Source organism: Mobula birostris, chromosome 26 (genome assembly GCF_030028105.1).
Source record: "Mobula birostris isolate sMobBir1 chromosome 26, sMobBir1.hap1, whole genome shotgun sequence".
Taxonomy (NCBI): domain Eukaryota; kingdom Metazoa; phylum Chordata; class Chondrichthyes; order Myliobatiformes; family Myliobatidae; genus Mobula; species Mobula birostris.
This window is the reverse complement of record NC_092395.1, coordinates 22,618,333-22,639,778: the sequence shown is the minus strand read 5'-3', so window position 1 is coordinate 22,639,778 and position 21,446 is coordinate 22,618,333. Positions and strand designations below refer to the sequence as shown.

General features: G+C 42.6%; 1 protein-coding gene across 1 annotated transcript in view; it reads left to right on the top strand.

The window, feature by feature from the left end:
- Positions 1-21,446, top strand: part of haus8 (HAUS augmin like complex subunit 8) — a 75,119-nt gene that overhangs the window by 5,938 nt on the left and 47,735 nt on the right. Inside the window, exons 2-5 of the mRNA XM_072244308.1 lie at positions 1,735-1,922; positions 13,206-13,236; positions 14,104-14,288; positions 15,731-15,761. Of these exons, the coding sequence (XP_072100409.1) occupies positions 1,735-1,922; positions 13,206-13,236; positions 14,104-14,288; positions 15,731-15,761 (435 nt within the window). The remainder of the gene's footprint in view (positions 1-1,734; positions 1,923-13,205; positions 13,237-14,103; positions 14,289-15,730; positions 15,762-21,446) is intronic.

Here is a 21,446-nt window from a genome sequence, read left to right as displayed (position 1 = left end):
GCCAACTTTCTCACTCCCAAATAAGGGACAAAAGTAGCAGTCAAATCCCGGGACACATGTTTACCCCAGGAAAGACTACCATGACAATGAAGCCTTGCATGGACACCTGTGTGCGCATGCCTGAGGTGCGCATGTGTGATGTGTGCATGCGAGTACGTGCCAATTTTTTTTCCACAAATCGGTTTTGGCTTAATCTTTCTGACTATACTGTTACATACATTATTTCTACTTTATATAGGCTGTGTATTTATCATATCATTCCTGCTTTTACTATATGTTAGTGTTATTTTCGGTTTAATGTATGATTTGGTAGGTTATTTTTTGGGTCTGGGAACGCTCACAAATTTTTCCCATATAGATTAATGGTAATTGCTTCTTCGCTTCATGCCATTTTGGCACGAAAGGTTTCATAGGAACTCTCTACCTTAGCGGGGGAAATACAGGACAAGGGTGGTCCCGTATAGGACAAACCAATTTAGCCCAATATACAGGATGTCCTGGCAAATATGGGACAGTTGGCAACCCTGTGTTCAAGTTCAACAGTACGTGACACGGAATGGGGAAAGGTGCAGCTGACTCATATCATTTCCTCGTGGCCCGGTAGCGTATGCTTTGCGGCCCGGTGGTTGGGGACTGCTGGTTTACGTCACTGAACTTTGTTGCTAATATCTGTGGAAATGACAGTATTGCACCTTTTATCTAAACTGAGAGGTGATAGAACTCTGAGATGCAGAGGAACGGTAGAGGAAACTGTGTTCAAGTGCATGATTAGCACAGGTTAGTATGCAGATGCTGCAAGCAAACAGGAAAGCTGGCAGTGTTAGAAGGTGGAACTGAGCATATAATCTGATAAACCATGATTATTATCAGTGGCGGAGCTTGCTTGTGGGTATGAGTGTCCTGCTCCTCGTTTGTATGTTCAATGCCCAGCATGCTTTGGGCATGTGAACTATTCAGTTGTGTACGTTACAGTGCTGCAGTTTGTAAATCTGTGGTGTAAACAGCAGTGCCTTTTTATAGTTTATATAGTTTGTGTTAGATTACTGGTGGCAACAAAGGTAATGAAGTAAAGTATTTGTCCTTTAACATCCCTTTGGTCAAATTCTTTTGTTTTTGCTATAGAATTTAAAATTTCTATCACTGGATATACTTAATAAATTGACACATGGCTTAAGCTTTGGAAATTTTATTTGGGAGTTTAGTATAGAAATTATTTTCTTTGCTGTAGGATTGTTAATTTTTTTTAATGCCTGGTGACGTGTATCATGTGGCCAAATAAGGCACAACTGCTACAGAGCATGTCTAAAACCATGTTCAGTGTTCATTTGATCAACTGGCAAGCTTTTCAATAAACATGATATCATTAAAACTCAATATATTTTCATCATCTTTGGCTGGTAATCTCTCAAAACTGATGGTTCACTGTAAATATGATTGCCCACTAATTGAATGTGAAATTTTAAATTTAAAGTCTTCTATCACCATGTGGTGTCAACTGCTAATGAATGAGTTATTAGCTTAAGAGTAGCCTCTACCAGTCTTGCAGTATGCTATGTAATTGCAATCCTTTGCAGTACTCTGGGCAGATGTTGTACAGGTTATCTTCTGTACCTCCCCGCAAAAGTAAAACAAGTGTTTTAAGATTAGAGCAGTTGGGGTTCTTGTATAACTTTTATACTCTGCATGCAAAACTATGAAATCAAGCGTGTTTGAATTTTGTGACTTTATTTTAAGGAGAACGAACAGATCTGCAAACCTGACTGCAAGTAAACAGCTGAAGGCTGAGAATGAGCCGAAAACAGACCATAGATCTTCAAAACAATCTTCCCAAAAAATGGCCACACAGGCTGCTTCAAAGCAGTTGACCAACAAGCCTAGCACACCAAATCCAAGGCAGAAAAGCTCTTTGGGACAAGACAAGAGTAAGTAATGAAATACTCCTTCCAGGTTTTTTTTCTCCTTTTGAGTCATTGATTTCTGCTTTGAAGCAAATGATTGAATTCCTGTAGTTTATTGTTGTGCAACCAAAGTAGGACATCTTGGAAGTCCGTCAGGAATGACAATTATGTCAGTGACGCCTCTGACAGCGAAGCCAAACTGGGAAGCACAGATGTGCCTGCAGGTCGGGCTGGTTTTGGCCATTGACGGGTCGGGTCATTTCTCTTGTGGTCCTGGCATTTTTGATTGAGGTCCTTCAGCCGCTGCACTTCAAATGTGCAGGTGCCTTTGTAGACTGCCAGGTGCCAGGCACGGCGGTCTTTGGCCAAGGCCTCCCAATCAGACAAGGGGATTTTGCATGCCTTCAAGGATACTTTCACGTAGACATTTGTTTTCTGGTGTCATGTGCCAGCTCGGAAAAAATACCATCTTTGGAAGCCGAGTGTCTTCCATCCAGACCACATGTCCAACCCATTGAAGATGAGCCTTCATGGTTGGTGTCTCTGTGCCAGAGCTCTTGGCCTTTCATAGCATTTCTGTGGTGGGGACTCTGTCTTGCCATAAGATGCCCATGATCTTGCGAGGACATTGCAGGTGGAACTGGTCAAGCATCTTGACGTGCCTGCGGTATGGGGTACACATTTCACAGCCATACAGCAGAGAAGTCAGGACGACTGCTCTGTAGACTGTCACCTTGGTCTTCCGCCGGACGCTACTTTCTCCCCACATGTCCATAGCCTGCCAAAAGATGCCCGGGCTTTTGCAAGTCTGTTTGGGACCTCTCGATCGAGACTGCAGGAGTAGGTGAGGCAGCTTCCCAGGTGGGTGAAGGCATCAACATTGAGCTGTGTGCCTTCAATCTTATTCATATTTCACAGGGTTGGCATGGGGTGCGGGCTGAAGTAGAACTTCTGTTTTCAGCAGGCTGATGGTGAAGCTGAATTTTCTTGCTGCCACAGCAAGGCAGTCAGTGAGCTCCTGCGGGTCCCCCTCACTGTGCGCTGCAAGAGCACAGTCATCTACAAAGAGGAAGCCTCGTACTATTGCTTCCAGCACTTTGACTTTGGCCTTGAGGCGTCACAGATCAAAGAAGCGTCCATCAGTCCTGTAGTGAATTATTATTCCCACATCTGTCTGTGAGAGCAGAGAACAGCATCGTGGCAAACAGCTGCTGAACAGAGTAGGTGCGAAGACACAGCCCTGCTTGGCACAGCTAGTTACTAGGAAGAGGTTAGAGGTGCGGCGGTTTTGATGACCCTGGCCATTATGCTGTTGTGGAATGACCTGACCATACTGACCAGCTTTTGGGGGGGGGAGGGGGGGCAGCCTAACTTGGTAAGGATGCGCCACAGGCTTGTGCAACTGAATGTATCAGATGCTTTTGTCAGGTCCACAAAGAGGATGTAGAGATTCTGGTTCTGTTCCTGGCACTTCTCCAGGATCTGTCTGACAGCAAAGATCATGTCCACTGTCCCTCTGTTAGTTCTGAAACCACATTGACTTTCTGAGACAATGTCATCAAGGTGGTGAGGGGTAATCCTGTTGAGTGTGATACAGGCCATGATCTTCCCGGCTATGCTCAGGAGAGATGTGACTCTATGGTTGTCACAGGATGCCCTATCCCCCTTGTTCTTGTACAGTTGATGATGTTTGCATCCCTAAAGTCCAGTGGTACACAGGCTTTCTCCCAGAACTGCTGCATGAACTCTGTCAGCCTCTGAAGCAGGGTTTTGCCACCCTCCTTGGTGGGATCCCATCTGGGCCAGGGGCCTTGCCAGGCTGCAGCTGGTTGACTGCCTTCCTAGCTTCTACCAATGTGGGGGATCATCAAGGGCCTCCAACACTGGCACTGAGGCAAGTCTTCTATGACCTGGTTGTCTCTCTGGATGGCCTGTTCAGCAGCTGGTTGAAATGGTCTGCCCAGCGTTGTACAATGTCGCCTTTGTCAGTGAGGAGTGCTCCATTCAAGGAGCCGTCTGGTACCATGACGTTGGAGGAAGGTCCGTACACTGCCTTTAGACCATCAAAAAGCTCCTTTGTGTTGTTCTGGTCAGTGTAGTGCTGAAGCGCTGCCGCTTTGGCCTCCCGCCACTGATTTTTCACCTACCGCAGTTAAGCCTGGACCTTACAGTGGAGGTACTTCAAGTGGTCATGTTTGGCGGTTGACTACTTGTCACTGACCCAGCTTGCAAAAGCTTCCTGTTTCTGCCTGAGAAGGGTGACAATATCAGAGCTGTTTTCATCAAACCAATCCTGATGCTTCCTCTTGGGGTGCCCAAAAACAGCACTTGCAGCACTGTGCAAGGTGTCTCTGAAGACGGCCCATGCTGTTTCTGGGTCTGTTTTCTCAGGCAGTTGCTTATGTTGTTCTGATCAGATCTTTTTTGATGCTGCTTAGTGTCAGCCTGCTGACGCCTGTGCACCCTGGCGATCTGAAATGACAGCTTGCTTCTCAGCAAGGTATGGTCAGTCCAGTTGTCTGCGCCCCTCATCGCTCTGGTGATGATCACGTCCCTGTTGTCCCGTGGCCTTGTGATCACGTAATCAATCAGGTGCCAGTTCTTGGTGTGCGGGTGCATCCAGGTTGCCTAGTGGGTGTCTGGAAGCTGAAAGAAAGTGTTGGTGATTGTCAGCCTATTTTCTGCACAGAAGCTGAGTAGCAGCTGCCAATTTCAATTGTCCCTTCCAAGGCCAAGCTTGCCAGTGACTTCCGGCCAAGACTGATGGTCAGTGCCTGCTCAGGCATTAAAGTCGCCAAGGAGCAGGATCTTGTCGTCTTTGCTGACAGAGCGTAGTAGCTGGCTGAGTTCCCAGTAGAACAGTTCCTTATTGTTCCCAGGTGTAGGTCATGGTGGGTGCATAGGCACTGATCAGAGTCAGATGAGTCTTGGCTTCCAGAGGCAGCCTCATTACTATGAGGTGATTGTAGATGCCTCTGGGGAGGGACTCCAGGTTCCTGACGATTGTGGTCCGGATGGCAAAGCCAACTCCGACTTCTCTAGCCTTGTCCTTGCCCGTGCCACTCCAGAAAAACATGTAGCCAACTCCTACTTCTGCGATTTCAGCGGTCTCGGCCAGGCGTGTCTCACTGAGTACCGCAATGTCGACGTTGCACTTCTGAAGCACGTTCTATAAGTTCAGTTCACCTCTGATCTGCTACTGTTCTTGTTGCCCGTGAGTGTCCTGGTGTTTCAGGCTCCACAACAGAATTTGTTCCGCTTTCTGGTGGTACATTCTTTTGTGGTTTTTGAGATAGTTCGACTGCATATAGATGTCCAGTCAGTTGCGGTATGCCTACAGGATAGGGTGAGGCAAGCTTTCTTTGGGTCACTTTTTCCAGGCCCTTTCCCATGAGGGGCGAGCAGTTCAGTCCCTGAAGAGGGCTGCTCCGTTGCCAAGATGGCTGCCAAACACTGCCCTTGCCTTGTGAGAAGAGAGTGACCATCCTGCCTTAGCTGCCTGAGTGCAGGTCCTTGACTAGTGGCTCCCAGCACCATCTTGTGTCTGCCGCCATGCCACTTGCCCATCGCCCCTGGTCTTGAGTTGGTTGTGGAAATTGGCGTCACCAAATCCTGGGCAGGGGATGTATGAAGACCATGAGTTGCCCAAGTGTCACAGTCCCCCTCTCGGTCCATACGCTGATGTCAAAAGGGATGCCAGGCATAATATTTTGATGGTGGCTGAACTTCAGGAGCTGCCAGAATGATGTTGAATAAACATCAGACTGTCTTAGGGGCTCTGACTCCAGATTTCTTCCTCTGATTTTACTCCTGAAGCCTTTCCCATGAACGGATATAGCCGCAAGGCAGCGGTAGTTTTAAATCAAGAGTTTTCTTCTAGGTGTGCTGCCTTCCCAGATTGAGCCCTACCTGCCCAAAGCAGCTTTTAAGGCGCCAGTGACCTGCCTTCGGCCCTTCTCCTGTCAGTGTAAACAGTTCTGTCACGTGATGGCCAGGAGTTAGACTTGGTTATCAGAGGTTAATTTGAGATGCACGCCTTTGGGAGCACTTTATAGGTAGTGGGAGCTTATCCCCACTACCACCCTGGCTATGACAACTGTTTGGAACCCAGATTGGATATTATTTATGTGTAAACTATAGAGCGAGTAATATCTAGCTTTTTTTGTCAAGTACATTAGTCTTGGTTTAATTAAGGTTGTTATAGCCAGGGATTAGCTCCCACTACCTAATTAAATACATTTAATGGTGTGCGTCTGAAAAGTAAATTGAGCTCAGGGCCTTCATATGTGTCTTAGCTTTAAACCCAGCAGAACAGTTTCTACTGATAGAAGTGGTAAAGGCAGGTTTCTGGTGCCTTAAAACAAGTCACTTTGGGGAGATGGGACTCATCAGCTGTGGTTGGCAGCTTATCTAGAAGGAAAACTATGATCTCAAACCTCAGCTGCCATGTAGCTATACCCACTTGTGGCGAAAGCTTTGGGTGTAAGCCCCGTGAGGGGGTGGAATCTGGAGCTGGAATTCTTAAGGCTGTCCTATGTTGAGTTCAACACTGGCAATTCCGGTGCTGCCAAACTGTATCGGTCTTTACCGTTTCTTTGGATTCATCAGCATCGTGGCGAGGGAGAGCCTGCTACATGGGCAACTCTTTGTTCTCTATATCATACTGCCTTGACTTGCCTATCGCGTAGACAGCTGGGACACAACATACATGGTTGACCCTGACCAACAGAACACCTCAGCATTACAGTGAAAGTGCGAAATATCTTGAGACAATGTTTTCCTTTCTCAGAAAATAATATTTAGTGTTTTTTTTAACGCATCTCTGTATCTCTTGCATCTTAAGTTAAATTCCCTCCCATGAACGAGACTCACAAGGATGTTGCTTGGATAGGAGAACTCTCAAAAGTTCAAAGTACGTATACTATTCTGAGACTCATTTGCTTGCAGGCATTTACAGGATAATAAAAAATATGTATAGTTTTTCATAAATTCTAATATAACAGACTGACAAACATCCAATGTACAAAAAATTTAAAAAACTGAGAATACCTTGGTTGAATCAAGAGACTAGATAACTCAGCTTGTTTTCCCTGGAATGAAGGAGGCTGTGCAAGTATATAAGAATATGAGAGGTACAGATAAGGTAGATAGAATCTTTTTCTTGAGGTAGTATCAGGGAAAAAAAAAAGGATACATGCTTTGTGCTTGAAAATCTGGAATGTGCTGCCAGAGGAGGAGGTGCAATTAGATAAATTACTATTAAAAATGCATCTAAACAAACACATGGGCAAGGCATAGAAGAATGCAGGCAAATGGTATTAGTGTAGATGGGCAGGGCTGCACAGTAGCGTAGTGGTTAACACAGCGCTATTACCGCTTGGGGCATTTTGGAGTTTTTTTTTAATTAAGTGCAATTGTGAACAATAGCTAGGTCAGAAATGCTGATCAAGTCAACTAGTTCCCAAAGGGAACTCTGATAGGCCAATCAGATGGTTCCCTGCTGCTCAGTGAAAGAGCAACAGGCACAATAGTAGCTAGCCCCTGTACCCCAGAAACACACCTGAGCAGTGCGGCGGAGGTATGTGCTATGCATGACCTGATCTGAAATCATCACGTTGACTCAGAACAGATGGTGTTCACGGTGGAACAGCTTAGTCAAGGATGGGGTGATCAGCGCAGATGGTGAAATTATAGCTCCACTACCTCATGTTTAATTCTGATACACTGTAAGTATGTCTTCTCTGTGGAATGCTTGGGTTTCCCCGGGTGCTCAGGTTTCCTTCCACAGTCCAAAAGCCTGCTGGGTAGGCTAATTGGTTATTGTAAATTATCCTGTGATTAGGTTAGGGTTGATCAGGTTTCAGGATTGCTAGGATGCTGTAGCTCAAAAGGCTGCAAGAGCCCACCTCGCACTATATTGCTAAAATAAAATATAAAAAATAAAAGGTCAGCATGAGCTTCGTTGGCTGAAGGGCTCATTTCTGTTGTGTATTACTCTACAGCTCTGTGTTAATTTCATAAAACCGAGCATGGTGCTTTAAGTGCTATGGTTGTGTAATATCACATTTGTCTATGTTTAGCTATGCACAGCTAGTCTAACTAATTTTTTTGTCTATAGGATACTGCTTTATGGTGTTGGTGCACTTGCTCATTGGTTTCCATCTAACTGTTTAGTGTTTTCTCTAATACCTGTTTGCCTCGTCTGCTCCTGTAATATCAGTTATTTGTCATGTCTTAGCTGGGTATGTTAAATGGCTGCTGTCAACCTGATGGGGGAGTGGATTTAATTCTCAGAATTTGTGCAATAAAGATTAGTGAGTGGTGTTTTAAAATTTTAAGCTTGGAATGTAATCTGTGTGGCTGCCTGGTCTGCTAACTTGATGCCAAAATTGAAAATTTAATCTTTAAGCAGCAGGCGGCATTGTGACTAATCATCGTTGCTTCAATCCTAAAAGATGTGCAGGGTAAATTGTGAGAATTTTCGTGGATTCGTTTATGAAAGGTGCTTCATCTTGGTAGCAGCAATGTGGCTGACTACCATCCATTCAAGCTTTTCCTTTGCTCCAGTGCTATTTGAAAAGCATTTTGTTGGTTATATTTTGCCAGGGTAGTAATTGGATTTTAGTGGTCTTCTTGAGTTAGGAAAGATGGCTGATTTGCTTGATAGTTGTAGCTTGTCTTGTATGAGAAGATCAGCTACATTGGCAAGTCACCAGTGTACTCCCTGTATTGTAATTAGTTGACCACTAGAATCTTCAGTGAAGGATAGTTAGAAATTTGATGTCAAATTAAAGTCACACATCATGGATGCAGCCGTTTGGCCAACTGAGTCCTCACTGACCATTAAGAAGCTTCCTATGGTAATCTCATTTTAATTTTTTCACGTGCCAATCAGCTCCCTTCAGATCTTAATACTTGTCAATGCATTGAGTAACTTGTAATGACCAATCAAACTACCACTCAGCATATCACTGAATGTGGGATGAAATTGGAGAACTTGCAGGATATCCATGTGGTCACAGGAAGCAAATGTGAACTGCACATGGACAGCACCAGAGTCTGGGTCACTGGAGCGGCGAGGCATCAGCTCTACTTACTGTGTCGTTTCTAAAGTTGTGAGCTGAGAGTTACTATAGTATATTTTTAAATGTATTCTTATTTTCTTCCGTGTTGGCACTGGCTATGTTTTAAGTAATCTGTCCAATGGATGTAGTTCATTTGTTCCTGACAATTGAACTGCAACTGCGACTGATAATGACATACAAGGGGTGATTGATAAGGCAGAAGGAGCCAATTTTAGAAAACCTAGCACATTTATTTTTCAACATAGTCCCTTCCTACATTTACACACTTAGTCCAGCGGTCGTGGAGCATACTAATCCCTTCTTTGTAGAAGTCGGTGTCTTGGACCTCCAGAAAGTGGTCCATAGCAGGGGTGATTGATAAGTTCGTGGTCTAAGCTAGCAGGAGGTGAGTTATACAGCTCTCGTTACATGCACGTGCAGTTCAACTCTTTGAGTGATTATGCAGAAAGTTTGAAGTTAATAACCCATCTCCTTCTACCTTAGGCCACGAACTTATCAATCACCCCTGCTGTGGACCACTTTCTGGAGGTCCAAGATGCCGACTTCTACAAAGAAGGGATCCGTATGCTCCACGACCACTGGACTAAGTGTGTAAATGTAGGAGGTGACTATGTCGAAAAATAGATGTGCTAGGATTTCTAAAATTGACTCCTTTTACCCCTCACATTATTGGAAATCTGCAACAGAACTCTAATTTATAATTACAGCAACCTGTCGATACTAGCTTCAATAGATCATTCAGCTGGTAACTCAGCACAGAAGAAGAAAGTTGTGACTTCATGGAAATGTTGTTTGTAATGTAAGCAGTTTATATGTTCTCCCTGTGACACTGTGGGTTTCCTCTTGGTGCTCTGGTCCCCTTCCACATTCCAAGATATACAGGTTAATTGGTCACATGGATGTAATTAGGCAGCATGAGCTCATTGGACCGAGGGACCTGTTACAGTGCTGAGTCTTTTTTTAAAAACCAACATAAAATAAAAAGTAATTCTCTGTATGTTACACTCTAGCTGACTTGAGGCTAGAGAGCATCAGTTGGGGAGATGAGCATGACTGTTCACTTTACAAATTATGTAGTTTGAAAATATATTTATCTTGCATTTACAGACATCCCACCTCTCCTGAAAGTTCCGGGAGTCTCCCGCATACTAATAGTGGCTCCCTAATGCCCGCAAATTATATACAATATCACGGAAATCAATTTTTTTGAGAGCGAGCGAGAGAAAGCAAGAGAGAGCGCGCGAGCGACAGCGCGCCATGGTAGAGTGTTCCAAAAAAAAATATAAAACGTACGTCACCCCAGACTACACTAAAGTGTACCCCTGCCTAATAGGGGTCAACATAATGACAGTGTTGCTCGCTGCACTGTTTGCAACAATGACTTTTCTATTGCCCATGGTGGGTTAAGACTGTAAAAGACGTGTTGAGGTGAGTTTAACAGGTGTCATTCGTTCATTAGAATAGCTAACGTTATTTAAACTAGCTGGCTGGCTGCTAAGGAGCTACTCTATTGCAGACATCCTACCTCTCCCGGAAGTCTCCCGCAAATTGATGGTGCTACCTCCCTGAAATGAGTTTTTGCAGAGTGGGATGTCTGCATTTAAAACAACTAAAAGATTGTTAACTGTATCGTGGGTCTTTGGAAAATAACATTTTATTTTAGGCTGATGTTTACTTTCTGCCAATGGAATAATTGAGCAAGTGAGATTTTTACATCAAAAAGTTGAATTCTGGACTCTGGGCTATTAATCCTGTCAGGTATCCATTTGATCATTTGTAGAGCCGCAAATTTGAACTGTCCAGCAAACCAATCCCAGTCTGCTGCTGCTTGACTTGTGACGGCAATCAGTGGAAGTGTCTCTATGTTTAGCGATATTGCAGACTGTTATGGAAATTGGTAGGGGAATTATCTGAAACTTGGTATGAAGTAACCATTGGATATGATTACTTGTCCAGCTGCATTGTTTAAACTCCCCAAGGCTTTTCATGACCTTTTTAAATGTCTCTTAGGATTTAAGTGATAGACTTCATAATTTGGAAAAAGTGCAACAGTGTAAAACTCTGCTGTGTTATTCAGTGGTGATTTAAACTAAAGTGGCTTTTGTTTTTCTTTAATCAAACCTGATCTCTGCAGTAACTTGTACAATAATACTTTGAACCGGTTCATTTTCTTGTATCAAGACAGGTAATGTTGGGAATTCTTAGCAAGTGGGTGGGGTCCTAGATTCTGTTTTTTTTTTAAGGTTTTAAAGGAAGATCTGTCTGATAACTTTTTCATTTGCAAACATGTCCTTTTGGTACTTGAGTCTTGTTTAGAGATTACTGGTTATAGAGCTAAGTGAGCCTGTAGGCGATACATATTTTAATAACGGCAAGGCTGGATTTATGTTGGTTGAGTCCCTGTTCTTTAGAACTTTTTGATTTTTTAAAAAATGTAGCATATTGTGCCTCTTTACATTCTTGAGGATATAGATAGTGAGCTAGAAAGGAGCTCCTGAGCATATGGTCAATATAATTCCCCTGGCATGTTGAATAACAAAACAGATGTTTGCAGGATATAAAACTTTAGTTTTAGTTACTGCTAGCAATCCCTTGAAATCTTTTAAACAAAATATCTGCATTTTATAGATCACACTCCCTCTCTTGAGGCTGCTTTTTTAACCTGTTTCTTTCAAGTAAGTAATTATGATAAAGCAAAATCAAAAGTCACTGCTTGGGTCGATGCAGGTGGGCAGTTGGCATCTGAAAGAAAGTGGGTTAGTTTTGAACTGATTGTGCGGGGATATGAAACAGTAAGTGAGCATCTCTGCATTTATTTGACCAGTATCGGCTTGCAGTTAACTCATTTTATCACAGTTGTCATCAAAGATGAAAGTAAATTTATAATCAAAGTACATATGTTACTATAATAAAACCCTGAGATTCATTTTCTTGTAAGCATACTCAATAAATCCATAACAGATTAACAACCATAACTGCTTCAATGAAAGCCTGCACAAACTTGGGCATTCAACCAATGTGCAAAAGACCACAAACTACCAATACAAAGAAAGTAATAATAAATGTTGAGAACATGAGATGAAGAATCCTTGAAAGGGAGTCCATTGATTGTGGGAATAGTTCACTGATGGTGCAAGTGAAGTTGAGAGAAGTTATCCTGTTTGGTTCAAGAGCCTGATGGCTAAGGGGTAATAACTGTTCTTGAGCTTGGTGGTATGAGTCCTGAGGCTCCTATATCTTCCTGATCGCAGCAGCAAGAAGCAAGCATGACCTGGGTGGTGGGGGCTGTTTTCCTGAGTGGTGGGGGCAGCATGATTAATGCTGCTTTCTTGTGACAGCGTTCTGTATAGATGTACTCAATGGTGGGGAGGGCTTTGCCTGTGATGGACTGGGCTGTATCCACTACTTTTTGGAGGATTTTCCATTCAAGGGCATTGATGTTTCCAAACCAGGCTGTGATACAGCCAGTCAATGTACTCTCTACTACACATCTTTCGAAGTTTGTAACAGTCTTGGATGTCATGCCAAATCTTTGCAAGCTCCTAAGGAAGTAGCAATGCTGCTGTGCTGCTTTTTTTTTTGAGATTGCACTTGCGTGCTGTGCTCAGGACAGGTCCTCTGAAATGATAACACTGAAGAAGTTAAAGTTGCTGATCCTCTCCACCTCTGTTACCACGATGAGGACTGGCTCATGGACCTCTGATTTCTTCCTCCTCCTGAAGTCAATTATCAGCTCCTTGGTCTTGCTGACATTGAGTGAAAGGTTGTTGTCATAGTGGCACCGCTCAGTCAGATTTTCAATGCTGATTCATCACTACCTTTGATTCTGCCTGTGATGGTGGTGTCATTAGCAAACTTGAATATGACATTGGAGCCGTGCTTTGCCTCACAGTCATAAGTGTAAAGCATCAGGAAGCTTGAGGCTCGTTCACTGATGTCAACTTTTTTGTTTGCTATTCTAACTCATTTAGTCTGTATTTTATGAAATGATGTTTGATAACTTAGTTTAAATGATTAAATCGTAAACTGGCATTAACTGGTTGCTTATTCAACAGTGACCAACAATGGCAATTTTCTAGTAATGCAGAAAAAGCTCTAATTCTGTATTGTTGAAATCTCTAGTTTTGTGTCCTTCTCAAATTTGTTTTTATCAAACTGTTTCTGTTCATAGTTGGCCAAAAATGCATGTGCCAGTGTAATTGTGGTTATCTTTGATTTGCAGCTTTAAAGGATGAATTAAGTGGGTCTGGCAGGTGAGTATACAGTTGTTTTCTTTGAATGGATATATGCACGAGCTTGCAAAAAATGTGTGTTTCTATTAAAAAGATAATGGTGGCATAATGTAAAGCTATCATTGCTGAGGAATAAAAGAAAAATCACTGGTTTAGTTTATTAACTCTTCCATGTATTGTCTTGTAAAATATTTGACAGGTTGAGGTAATTTTTCAGTATTTGGATTTCAGACCACTGTGAATATATCATATTTGACAATGACCATATGTGCAATTATGTTCTTTTGTTCAAATAAGGACTTTGGTTATTCTGGAGCAAGCATTTAAGCTCTACATTGATGGTAGTTAGTGTGAGTATTGTGGTAGATTGAAATGTGCAGGTTTTCCATGGAAATTTTCTGTAACATGGGCCCCATTTTTTTTTATAGAACTTTCTGTAAGCCAAACAGTGTCTACCAATGTGTTGCAAAGAGATACCCCATTTAATTACTTGAGAATTAATTGTAATCTGTTTGTAGTAGAAACATTTCTATAGTAGAGCACTTTATTTCAAAGACATTAAAACCAAACATAGTGAGGGGAAAAATCATCTAGGATTTTTCTTTCATGATATTATTTAAAATCTCTAGATTGAACTTGCTAGATCTTGCATCTCAGCATTAGGTGAGTGTATTCTAGGGCTCTTGAGGGTCACTAATATTGTGCAACAGAATTGCAAGAATAGTGCCAACTGGAGGATAGTGTGGGAGGAAAACGATACTTGTTGCTTCAGTTATGACCGATTTCTATTTTGCAACCTATTAAGCGTGCTGAATATTTGCAATATTTGGTAGAAATAAGTTCTTTGGTACGCTCTCGCTGAGATCCATCTTTTTGATTCCCTCCTAGAAAGATTAGAAGTTCAGTAAGTGTGCCAGATTTAAGTGAATCAAAGAATTTGCCCACTGCACAAAGATCATCCTCGACAGCAATGAGGCCGACTACGATACCAACTTCAACAAGGCTAAGCTTGAGTCAGTGCAGTTCTACACAAAAGAAGCATGGCACTTCTCAAAACAAAACAATCAAAAAATGTAAGTGTTGTAGTTCTGCTCTAATCTAATCTTTTCTCATAGAGCTTCTGTGGATTGTGCTGTGAATGCTGAGTTTGTGTACAATTCCCCTCCTTAGTTGCAAGTTTCAGCTTTACCAGGAGACATAAATGTCTTTTGGAATGCCAATGAAATAGCATATTTGTTTGTTTCTTATTATTGCTGTACATAACAGGACTGCTATAGTTTCCTGCAATAAAGCAATATTTTAAGTACTTTAGCTTTGAGATTTGCTATGGACGGCATCAAAGAAGTGTAAGTTCATTGGTTTGATCTTTTAATCCTCATATCTCTCTCAAGATAGGGAAGTTTTGATTTTTCATTTTGTCTTTTCATCACTGGTCTATGTTGTCTTTATTTCTTCACCAGAAAAGATGCTGACACATGAGCAAAACTTGAACTAGTACAATGGCAAGGAGTCAAGATGCTGATCTTTATTTGTTCCTCTTGCAGAAAAATAAATTTAAATATAGCAGTAAAATGTAATGAATTCAAAAAATAGTTCTTGCATCTCATGAATCTAGTTATAACTATCAGGCAATCCTAGAATCATCATTGCTTTTGAGTCTCATTTCTCCTGATGCCCAGTTTTCCATTTTTCTCTTGGTTTATTGTATTGTTTCCTCTTTACACTGATGATAAAGATTTGAGTAATGTTCCTGCTGTTGCAACTGCTGGATAAGTAATGAGGAACTTCGAATATACTCAGAATTCCTAAAATGTTTTGCTGGTGCTTGGTAGCCTTGTATTCATGCAATATTGATTTATAGAACTAACTAGCATTGGAGCAATTGCCTTCAAAACCAATCATGGGAAGTTATGAAATAGATTTCAATACATTTATGGGTAAGTGCCAAAAAAATCTTGAACAGTAAATTCTTTTTTTTTTTTTTTTGAAAAAGAAAATTCTCTGGTTCAAGAAAACTACCGATATTTTAATACTGCATCAAAATGCTTAACTAATAAACAACATTATTTTTTAATATTTGTTAATAATATGTTTAATCATCTCCAAAGATTCTGGTGATAACACTAAGTCTGATAATGTTTATTGTATTATGAACAAATATTTAAAAAATGTGAGCCAGGAGATTCAGGATCTTTAAAGTCAAAGGAAGTATAGTTCTTCAGCCATTATGTAATTATGCTTGGCAAAGTCATTTGCCCTCTTCAGCATTTCAGAGTAGTTCCTTTCTAATACAGAAATTACTGTCTGAATTGTATTGAATGTTTGTCAGAATTTTACAATTTACTTAGAGGACAGCAGGTTAAACTCCATATAATTGAAGTACTCAAATGTTTATAAGTGTGACAATTTTATTGGAGTGGTCTGCATGTCATATTTCAGATATACTGATGCAATCTTTGTAGTTAGAATCTATTACTATGTTTTACAGTAATTTTTGGATTATTTTGTTTTGCAGCAACTAAAGAAGAAAATGAAGGGTCAGACTTGTAAGTGTTAAAAATGCTTATCTGGATTCTTTGCTGCTGTTGAAGTGGGATGTTAAGAATGCTTCTTGACTGCTTAATGAGTGTTTTACTTTACGAAACTATTGCATCAATATTTGATATTAAGGGTGTGTACCCCTCTCAGCGGGGCTTGTATACCAACTTGGCTCGTTGGCTAACTCCTAACAGCCACAGGACTTAGCGGTGAGAAGGTCGCCTTTCATAAGCAATATACGTCTAGGGTCGGTGTGTTTTGGGGTTCAACCAAAAAGGAATGATGTGAACCTCTATTGAATGAATGCTGTGTAAATACTGCCGATACAGTTATCGCTAGGCCAGAAATGACAGATCGTACACCAGCATAAAATTATAAAGTGTATTTGCCAATTTTACATTTACAGGAAAAAAGGACCTATTACAGTTAAACCAGTCCACTGTGCACATAAACATCAGAGCTTATTTCTGGAGTAGTTGGGGTGTATCTCTTTACTCGTGCACTGGACCCACGGTCTATGTGAAAGTATCTGCCATAGTCTTAATTTCCCTTGAAGACCATCTTGAACAAACTGGCTCTCTCAGGAGTATTGGCCCTTCCTCCCTAGAGCCATTCATTTGCACAAAACACTCCTTGCACTGGGGACTTGACAGCTTTTTGCAGCATCTTCTCTTGTGCCCCACTCCATAACTCCTGCCAAAAGGACTCCAAACCAGACTCCAATTCAGAAACCTCTTTCTGCTCAGCTGTCTAGAAACTTCACTACATCCCAAATTCCTGATTGGCTGACACAACATTCTGAAGTTGGACAACATTGCTCCTTTAGCCGAAGCCAAAACACTCTTATTAACAGGGCACACTGCTTTTACAGAAAACTGCCAAAATAAAATGCCTCACAGCACAGCAGTGGAAATCTTAACCAAGGCATTACAGGTGTATTCAGTTGCAATAAGAATTTGGACTATGTAGGGTAGTAGGATGATAAAAAGTTGGCTGGAACCACACTGATCAATGCATATCAAGTCCGCAGCTGATATTTTCAGTTATCAGATATAATAGATTTTTATTTTATAGCAGTTACATTTCTATGGAGCTAGGCAGCATACTTGCTGAAAAAGGGCAAGAGGCAAATGGATCCTATGATGTGATCCTAAGTGATAACACATCATGTAATATTGTTTGAGGATCGCGAGCAGGAATTGTCAGACTAAATGTCCTCTTAATAAATATGGGGAAGGTCCAAGGGCAGTCGGAGACAGATCTAGGCAGCCTCCAAATGACTAGTTGAATTAGCCTTGGAGAAAAGACTACATTGAGGTTAATGATGTTGAAAATTACTTTAACCTGATTGGCTCAGTGCTGATAGGAGGATAACTGCATTGGATGAAGATGCCATCACTCGGCATAATGTATTTTAGAATGTTGTGAATCAAAATGTGTGGTACATACTTTGTAAGATGAATGGGCCTATCTCCTTCTTGCAGGTGCAGCAGCAGAGAAAATAAGCGTGTTTGTGCTTGGCTTAAGGATGGATTGTGTGAGTGATTAGTATCTCAGACCTGGCCAAAAAAAAAACTGTCTACTTGACAGCAAAGATTCCTGCTTTTCTGACCTTGACACTCTATAGTAAGCATCACAAGGCACTGGAAAAATGCACCTAATGCTGTTTCTGTAAAACACTCCAATTTATTTATTTTTTCGTTTGTCCTCTCCCAGACAAACAGTCTCCAACTGGAGGCTCCAGTTGCACATGGTTGGCTTTGTTTTGGTAGCTTGTATTTCTCTAGCACCTGATTCCTGAAACAGGCAGTTTGTTTGGAGCTCTGTCATGGGAAGATATTACCAGATGGACAGGAAAGGATTCAAATACGTTCCTAAAGCCTCAAAGATATCCCACATCCCCATATACTCGTGAGAAGCTATCTTCAGGATGGTATTGAGAACCTTGCATCTATGCATTTGGAACATAGCAAGGCCGTGCCTAAGTGGCAGAAACCATTGCACTTTCCCAACTGGACAAGCAAGGACTTAGTTTGCCATCTCTAGTTCCATCTGTGGAAGAGTCTGCTTCCACATTCGGTCTCATCAGCCATCTTGGTACCCACAAAATTAGATAATTTATTCTGAGGAACTACTAAATGAGGAAGATTCCTCCTTTAGTTTCCCCATGAATTTGGTGTTTGAAATTGAATTTGAGGGTGTAAATTAATTTGTGGATAGAACAGGATGAGCTTTTGGAAAATGAAATATTATGAAGAGAAGTGATAGCAAAATTTAGAAGTCCTCTTGAACTTTGGTTAGAATATGAAAAACACTACCTGCAGATTTGGTGGAGTCAGATGCGGACTAGAGAGAGCTGGAGGATGGGACTAGCTTGTTGCACTGCCAGAGAGTCAGCACTAACGGGATGGACTGAATGGTGGGCTTTACAAGTTCAAGTATATTGTCATTTCAACCGTATACATGTATACCACTACACAAAGCAACGTTTTTCTGGACCAATGTGCACAACACAGTACATGCTCTCACACAAAATATAAAGGAATATCGTCACAAATTAACAAATAAGAAGCCTTTGTGTCGCAAGTTTAAAAAGTGAACAGTACGATGCTACTGAAACTTCATGTGTGGTGAGAGCTGGGTGGCGGCTGGGGATTCTTTTGTCTTTCTGCTTGGGAGAAGAACTGTTTCCCATCCTAACAGTTCTTATCCTAATGCTGTGGTGTCTCCTGCCTGATGGTAGGGGTTCAAAGACTGTTGGATAGATGATATGGATTATTGACAATGCTAAGGGCTCTGCGTAGGCAATGCTTACTCATTCAATGATTCTATCAACTCATAAGTGCTTTAATTGGCTTTAAGTGTTGCAAAGGCAGCTTGCTGATGTGTGCAATAAAATTTGCAACTGTCCCATTAATTTCACACATGGGTATACAGGCTGGAAACTTGGAGGTCTTGACTTTATTTTAACATTGACTATAAACAGTTTGATCAACATGGGTTCCTCTTGTACAACTTTTTTTTTTTGAAATTTACACTTGGCTTTGTATTCTGATACCTCTACGGTCCTCTGAATCCACACCAGACAGTCTTAAACGATATTTTGAGACCCCTAAGTAAGAAAAACAATTCATAAGTCATTCTTTCAATGATAAATTTCGAACGTAAATGTTATCCCTTTCAAGCAGAGTTAATGTTACTGCGAATAGAACTTCCCATCCATTGTTTAATCCAGTATGACCACTGAATATTCAGAATCAGGTTTTAATATCATTGACGTATGTTGTGAAATTTGTTGATTTTGTGGCATCAGTACATTACAATGCATTATAGAAAGAAGTTACAGTAAGTATGTATACAGGTTTCCCTCGCCATCCGAAGGTAGAGTGTTCCTATGAAACGGTTCGTAAGCCGAAATGTTGTAAAGCAAAGAAGCAATTACCATTTATTTATACGGGAAAATTTTGTGAGTGTTCGCAGACCCAAAAATAACCTACCCAATCATGCCAAATAATACATGTAAGGGGGTTTCGATTTTTATGTTACTGCGGAGGCTAATTAAAATGGCGTTTTTGTGATGTTAATCTGGGGAATGCGGCTTTGTTGTGCTTTAACGCTGAGAAAGTTTGTGCTAGCAGCTTATTGTGGTCTAGAGGGTGATAAGAAGGTGCTATTAACCAATTGGGATAGTTGTTATGGTTTTGGTGTATTTGAAGATACTGTTTGCGAGGGGGTTTGGGGACAGAAGGCAGGAGAGCGAGACAGAGGATGGACCAGGTGCTGTGAGTCCGCTAACGGGGTCGGACCCCGAGCGGGACGTTCAGCGAGGAGACGGAGACGGACTCGTGTGGAGCGTCTGGTTGACCACCGTTGTTGGTCCCAGGCGGCCGGTCGAGGTGGTCCGAGGGGTCACAGGGTGAAGAAGAAGGTCCTTGAGCTCCAACGGTTTTGTGCACGAAGAGATTGAACTTTGATAAGTGTGGCGCCTTTTATTTTCCTTTTATATTTTATTCTCTTTTAATTATATAGTTCCAGTAATATCTATAAACTGTAAATCATTTAATTGCATCTGGTGTAATGTCTGTTATTTGGGCGGGGTGGGGTACCTCACACAGCATCCACACAAACGAATTACCCAGTTTGGCGGGGCCGAGGCTGTTTCCCTAGACGACAGCGAGCCGAGCGACCCTGAGGGTGGCCAGGGGGGCTGCATTGTGGGGGCTTTGTCCGGGATGCTTGAGTCTGTTGGTATGCTGTGTGGGTGCCCTGTTTAAATCTGTAATGTGTGTCTCTGTGGGTTATTTGCTGTTGATTGCTGTGTGCGTTGTGGGTGCGGTCTTTGTTCGAGTTCAGACTAGCATTGACGAGTTAGAGGTGGCACTCGGGGCTGTCCATGCAGTTGGGAGAGAGAGGAAAGAGTGGTCTGATTTGGAGGTAGAGTCTGCGAATAAATGTTCTAGCTCTGATAGGCTCCGCCTGGCACTGGGGATAGTGTCCACCCCAGGAGGGGCGGAGGCGTGCGAGACGTGGGCGGAGCGGATCTCTCAATTGTTAGATGAGTGGCAGTGCCCGGTTGAGGGAGAGCGACAGGGATTGGTTGAAAGTTTGAGTAGGCGGGCTGGTGACGGTGTTAGAGCTGTCAGGTTCACTTACACCGTAGTGACAGCTGTCAGTTATTTGAAAGAGGGGGGAAAGTTTTCAGTGTGTCTTCTCTGGCGAGGAGGGCGGCTAAATTGCTTGTAGTGCCAGGCGGATCATTTCAGGGGATCAGTTGTTCAGCTGATCAGAGAGGTGTCGGGAAACTTAGTGGAGGCCCAGTGAGGGGAACGGCTTGGGGTCTCTGGGGAAGCACGTTCCCAGCAATGTACCACTGAACTTCTGCAAGGAAAAGACCCTATTCCTGAAGACTTAGAGGGGCCACGCCCCAGGGTGTCATTATGGATAGAGGGAAGCGATGCTAAAGCTATCCTCGACCCCGGGGCACAGATCAAGTTGTTTTACAGTTCGTTTTACAACCGGTGTCTGACGCATTTATCCTTGACAACCGCAAGGGCACCGGAGACTTTGGGTACTAGTGGCAGTAGTTATCCAGAAGATGGTGATTGGTTAATGACCCTGGAGTTCATGGGGGCATTGTCTGGGCACCCAGCGTGTCGAGTCACTTCTGAGGACATGTGTAGCAGCCTTGAGCCAGTACCGAATTTAAATGAGACCCAGCGGTGGTACGGCTTGGGGAAAGTAACTGAGGGTGAGACCCTCTTAGTAGATGCTCCGAACCACCACGAGGGAGGGGAGTTGACCGCTGAAGACACCTCAGTGAGAGAGAGGTCGTGGCAACTGGACCCTGGAGACGTGGAAGATGAAGGCAGCGTGTGTGTGGATTATGCGACGTGGTTTAATGTGCTGCATCTGAGGGGTGGATGTTGCCAGATCCTGAGTGTGGCTGTTGAGCTGAAGATGGCCTTTACTAGTTCCCTAGGATTCTTCCGATCCGAAAAGATGCCCAAGGGCATATTCGGAGCCCCTGCATCCTTCCCGCGGGCATGAGGAAGACCATGGGGGAAGTGAAGGTGTGTGGAGTTTTGGCGTATGTGGATGACCGCCTAGAGCTTGGATTCGCCTGGGGGGACTATGAGGCGAGGCGAGTGGCTGAGCCCGGGCGACCGAAGCGAAGTGTCAAATGTGGAGGAGTT